The 4,957-nt window shown below is 62.7% G+C and overlaps 1 protein-coding gene across 1 annotated transcript in view; it reads right to left on the bottom strand.

Moving 5' to 3' along the window:
• Positions 1-249, bottom strand: part of LOC123028208 (cholesterol 7-desaturase nvd-like) — a 5,784-nt gene extending 5,535 nt beyond the window's left edge. Inside the window, exon 1 of the mRNA XM_044439756.1 lies at positions 2-249. Within this exon, the coding sequence (XP_044295691.1) occupies positions 2-249 (248 nt within the window). The remainder of the gene's footprint in view (position 1) is intronic.
• Between the last annotated feature and the right edge of the window lie 4,708 nt (positions 250-4,957).

Genomic DNA, 4,957 nt, shown 5'->3' with positions numbered 1-4,957 from the left:
GGGCGGCAGCTGCCCGCGGCGGCGGCCCCTGCGCGTGCGGCGGGCGGCCTGCGAGCGGCTCCAGCCGGGCTCGGGCAGGTAGCCCACCCGGTCCGCGGGCCGGAGCAGGCGCAGCGGCCGCAGCGTCAGCACGAGAACCCCCCACGCCGCCGCCGCCGCCGCCGCCGCCCAGCGCACTGCCTCCGGGAGCGGGAGCAGCAGCGGCAGCAAGAGCGCGGCGGCGACCGCGAGGAGCGCGCCCGGGCCCATCGCGTCGCCTGCTGCTCCCGTGGGGCTGCCCGGCCGCGCTTATATGCCCCGGCCGCGGGGCGGAGCGGGGCGCGGCGCGGCGCGGCGCCGTGGGGCGGGCCCTGCGCGCCCTTCGCCGGGCTCGGAGCTCCCGTCGGCGCGCGCGGGCTCGGGTGCCCCGCGCAGACGACGACGGGGCAGGAACAGAGTTCCCAGCGTCCCCCTCTCCGCCCCGCCCTCCCCGCAGTCCGCGGGCAAGTCGGAGTGCTTCTGAGCATGCACAGAACGTCCCAACCGCACAGCGTCCCCAGTCCGGGACGCAGCGGCTCTTCTCGATGGGTCCTGTGCAGTTCACGCAGCAGCCGGGCAGGAGGCACCTCACCCGCGCGGGAAAGCCGAGGGTGGCCTCGTGAAGGCGCTTGGGGACCCCACGCTCCAAGCAGCCCGTGCTGAGAGCTGTTCCCCATCCCACAAAAAAAAAAAAAAAAAAAAAAAAGCCCACACCGCAGCAAGGACACGGATGCAGGCGAGGGGACCTCCGTCCCTGCCAGGCCAAGGGAACAGCAGCACCAGCACCGCCACTTGGGGTAGGGAAGAGGGCGAGCCACTCTGCACATGGGCCATTCCAGAGACCAAGGCGCATGCTGTGGGGAAGTCCAGGCCTTCCAGGGCAGCACCAGGGCATTCGCGATACTCAGCAGGGAGGTGCACCTGCCAGCAAAGGGATGTTGCCAGCCCTGAGTAGCTTGGAAGGGCTGCTTCGCCCTTCCTTTCTCCCCAAACACATACTTTTAAGCTACTCAGTCGCCAAAGCTCTCTGGGTGGTATACGCCAGATCAAAAACATAAAATACAACCATTACAGCAAATGGTGAAGACGGCACAGAAGAAACCAAGATCCAATTAGCAGCAAAGGTTGAAATCATTCAGCACATCAAACCTAATTAAGACCAACAGTAGAATAAAATGCTAAAAGCTCTTGAGACGCTTCTTGTAAGGCTGGGAGCACAAACAGGCCTTCACCGGGTGCCACGTGGGGCCGGCCAGCCACGCTCTTCCACGCCATGGTGCCCCGGTGGGAAAGGCCCTCTGGGCTGTCCCACCCAGTGCAGTGCCAGGAGAAAGGCGTCAGCTGAGGATCTCATGGTCCGGGAAGGAATGTGGGGGAGGCGCGTCTTCTGTGCACCGAGCCCAGGCCTCTGAGCGCTGGGAGAGACCCAGCCAGCCATTTCTGCTGAAGAACGAGCGAGCGCAGTGCTGTGGACGAACCTGAATTTCCAGGGCATTTTAAGGCAGCCCTTTGCTTGTAATTTAAGGCAGCCCTTTGCTGCGGAAAGACAGACAGACACGAGGCCCCCTCCATCCAGGCAGGACCCTAGTGGGCATGCTGAGCCCCCAGAGCCACCTGTGCGCCCTTCGGGAGCACCCCGAACAGGCATCCCTGAGGAGCCCCTGCAGAGTGTGTCCAGGGCTGCTTCACCAGACAGACAGACGGACGGACATGCAGCCTGTTAAGGATGCACCTCCAGATTTTCACAAAGAGCAAGCGAAGCGGTCATTGCAGAAGGGACAGAAGATCCTGTCACTGGACTGTGGCTATTTCTGCCCCTGCGGGCCCACTCGGAGGAGTGATGGAAGGCTAAGAGTACGAGCGGGGTGTGGGGGGGTGTGTGTGTGTGTGTGCGCGCACGCGCGTGCTGCTTTTCACTGGCATCTGGTCTAGGCGAGGGCCAAGCGGCTCCCTGGCTAACTGGAGGAGCCAGTTTGATTTTGGAACCCCGCCTTGCCCCCTCCCGGCCTGGTGGGCCGCCTGGCCTGCGGCAGAGCGGAGAAGCTCCGCCAGGCAAGGCCCTCGGGCTCGGTTTCCTGCTTTCACTGCAATTTTCTGTTCTCAGGGCACATTTGGAGAATGTGGGACACTGCACCGTTGCCATAGTGACAGGCACTTTTGACTACGTCAGCAGGACAAATTTGCACGGAAGGATTCTGGGAGGGGAGGAATAATCTCCTGCTGTCCTTTTGTTTCCAACAAGGCGAATGGGGTGGGTTCTGTCAAAATTTTGGCATGCAAGGGTATTTATAGACTTCCACCCACCAGCCACTTAGCAGTGCCCGCCCGGCCTTTCTCCATGCTCCGTCTAAAGCGCCTTTTAATTTAGCGCTGGTGGCGAAAGCTTTCAAGAGCAAAGTGCCAGAATAGCCATCTTGGAATTATGGCTCTCGAGCTGGGAAAGAAACGTACCCTTTTGGCTCCTTCCCTCGCCCACTCCTCCACAACTTTTGTTACCGAACGATTTCAAAGATGAGCCACCTGTTTGCCACACGTGTTCTTGGCTACAGGAGCCCTGCTGGGCCCACCCATACAGGCAAGGCCAGGTATGCAGTGATACCTGTTCTCCAGTGAGGAGAGACCCCTGTGAACTCTCTGCATTCGCTGCAGCCTCCTCCGGCTGCAGAGCATGGCGCATTCCTTCCCCATGGGCACATCCACACTTGCCCAGATGTAACAGTTTATAGGCCTTGGGGAGGGGTATTAAGTGAGGTGGGGGGCAGGGAAAGAGCCACCCCACAGGTGTGGTTTCCCTCTGCACAGGCACTGGGAGGAAGCAGACGCTGCTGGTGTGGCCGGCCGGCCTCAAGCTGCATGCCTATTCGTGGCTGGAGATCAGCCACACCATTTTTCTTGTGGGACCCATCTGCCGTTTCTCTGGATCAAATACCATGAGCCACATCATGGGCAGCGTCCCGCCCCGAGACGCAACTTAGCATTCTCTGCCTCTGAGGTAATTTTGTTACCCCAGACCTTGGGCAAGACACATGCTGCCTAGAGAAGGCCCTCTTCCGGCGGAATGTTGCCCCAGGAGTCTGCATGCCCATCATGGGCAGGCGAGTCCAAGGCCCAAGCTTTCCCGAGGTGCTGGTGCTCGCCCTGCTGACCTTTCCTCCGCAAGCAGCTCGGCCGACTGCCTTGAGGCTGGCACGAGCAAGCGTTCCCCAGCAGATTTTAATTCTGCTCGCCCTCTGCTTACCACCGATCCTTCCACTCCAGGCCTCAGGCCTCAGGTCTGAGCTCGTGACAGTGGAGGACATTTCCTTGTCACCCCGCTGCCTGGGGGAGAGCGGAATGGATGTGTCTGAAAGTGCAGCTGATCGTTTATGTGTGGAAAGAGCCGCCGATCAATAGGAAATGAAACGGGATTCAGCTGGGGAATGTTGTGGTGATCTCAGCCTTTCCAGTGGTTCACCGTTGCGGCTCGGCTTCCTATCCCTCTGCTGCCAAAGGACAACCTGGCTGCGCATCCACGCAGGCCCCTGGGGAGGGAAAGGGCAGCGCACGGCCTGGGCCAGCCGGAGAGGCGGGAGTTTTGCCGCCAGGGCCCTGGGCACGGAATGCAAAAGTGTCCCCCTCCGTCGAGCGGCCAGGAGCAACGGGACGGACATCTCTGCCGAGCTGTTGCTGCAAAGTTGTTATGCATTCTGTTTCATTGATCCTGTATGTTTTAAACTGAGTTTTACACAGTCTGTGACTGTACAATAAATTATATATAGGAACTAATTAAATGCATTACCATGGTCAACATTCACAGGGATCTGAGGGTCTCGTACACTCACAGATTCCCGCGTTGCCTGATCCCAACAGTCAGGTGACTCCACAGGCTGTGCTTTTTGCTCTGCTGTCTGCAAATCCTTGTGCCCGAGTCCATGTGGGAATGCTGGATGGGGGACCTGGGAGATACGGGTTTGAGTCCCCGCTCAGCCATGGCGCTCTCTGGGTGACTTTGGGCCTGCTGTGGCCTCTCAGCCCAGCTGTCCTCACAGGGCTGTTCTTGTGAGGGTGAAAATGGAGTGCAGGGGAGCTCTATCAGCCACGCTGGGTTCCCCAGGAGCAGAAAAATGGGGAGCTATTCGTGCAATGGAACCACAACAACGTCCTCGCAGTCACGGCAGCTAATGGTGGCGGTGACTCTCTGGAGCAGAGGGCCAGGCGCATTCCGGTTCGGAGCCAGTGCGCGACCTTTCCCGGGTGCCTGACGCCGAGGCGGTTTTATCCCTGCTGCACCCTTGGCAGTGCCTTCAAGTCCGACCGGCTGTGGCGGGCAGCGGGGGGCTCTCTGCAGAGGACGGCCAGGCTCAAGCCGGGCTGCCCCTTTCCCCCCTCCCCCGGCAGAGCGTCCACTCGTGCCCAGGACACGCGGGGGGGCCCCCCGCCCCAGCTCTGCCCCTCCCCTCCCCTCCCGCTCCCTCCTCAGGCAGCCCTCGCGTTCTGCGTCCACCGCCCGCCCCGCTCCCTGCTAGCCGCCTTTGCCGGAGCTCCCGGTCCACCCGCCGCCGCCGCCCCCCCTCCCCTTTCTCCTCCCCCCTCGCGATCCCTCCAGCCTCGGGCTGCACCCCAACCCCGCCGCGGCTCTCCTCCCCTCCGCGCAAAGAGGGCCACCTGCAGCGGCGCGGGCGGCGAGGGCGGAGAGCTGCGGAGCGCCCCGGCGGAGGGAGGGAGGGAGGGAGGGAGGGAGGGAGGGAGGGAGAAGCCCGGCCGGCTCGGGGGCGGGCAGCGGGCGGGGGGCTTGGATCCCGCGCTTCGGGGGGGCCGCTTTCCCCGCCCTGCGCATCGGAGCGGTGACCCCGCGCCGCCCCGCTTTCCCCTCCCCGGCGAGGCGGCCGCGCTCGGCGGCGCGGGCGGGGCGCATTCGGCGAGCGCCCGGCGGCAGGCGCGGCAGGCGCGGCGATCTCTG

Source organism: Varanus komodoensis, unplaced genomic scaffold (assembly GCF_004798865.1).
Source record: "Varanus komodoensis strain SLA01 unplaced genomic scaffold, ASM479886v1 scaffold36, whole genome shotgun sequence".
NCBI classification, from domain to species: Eukaryota; Metazoa; Chordata; class Lepidosauria; order Squamata; family Varanidae; genus Varanus; species Varanus komodoensis.
This window is presented reverse-complemented; position numbering and strand designations above follow the sequence as displayed.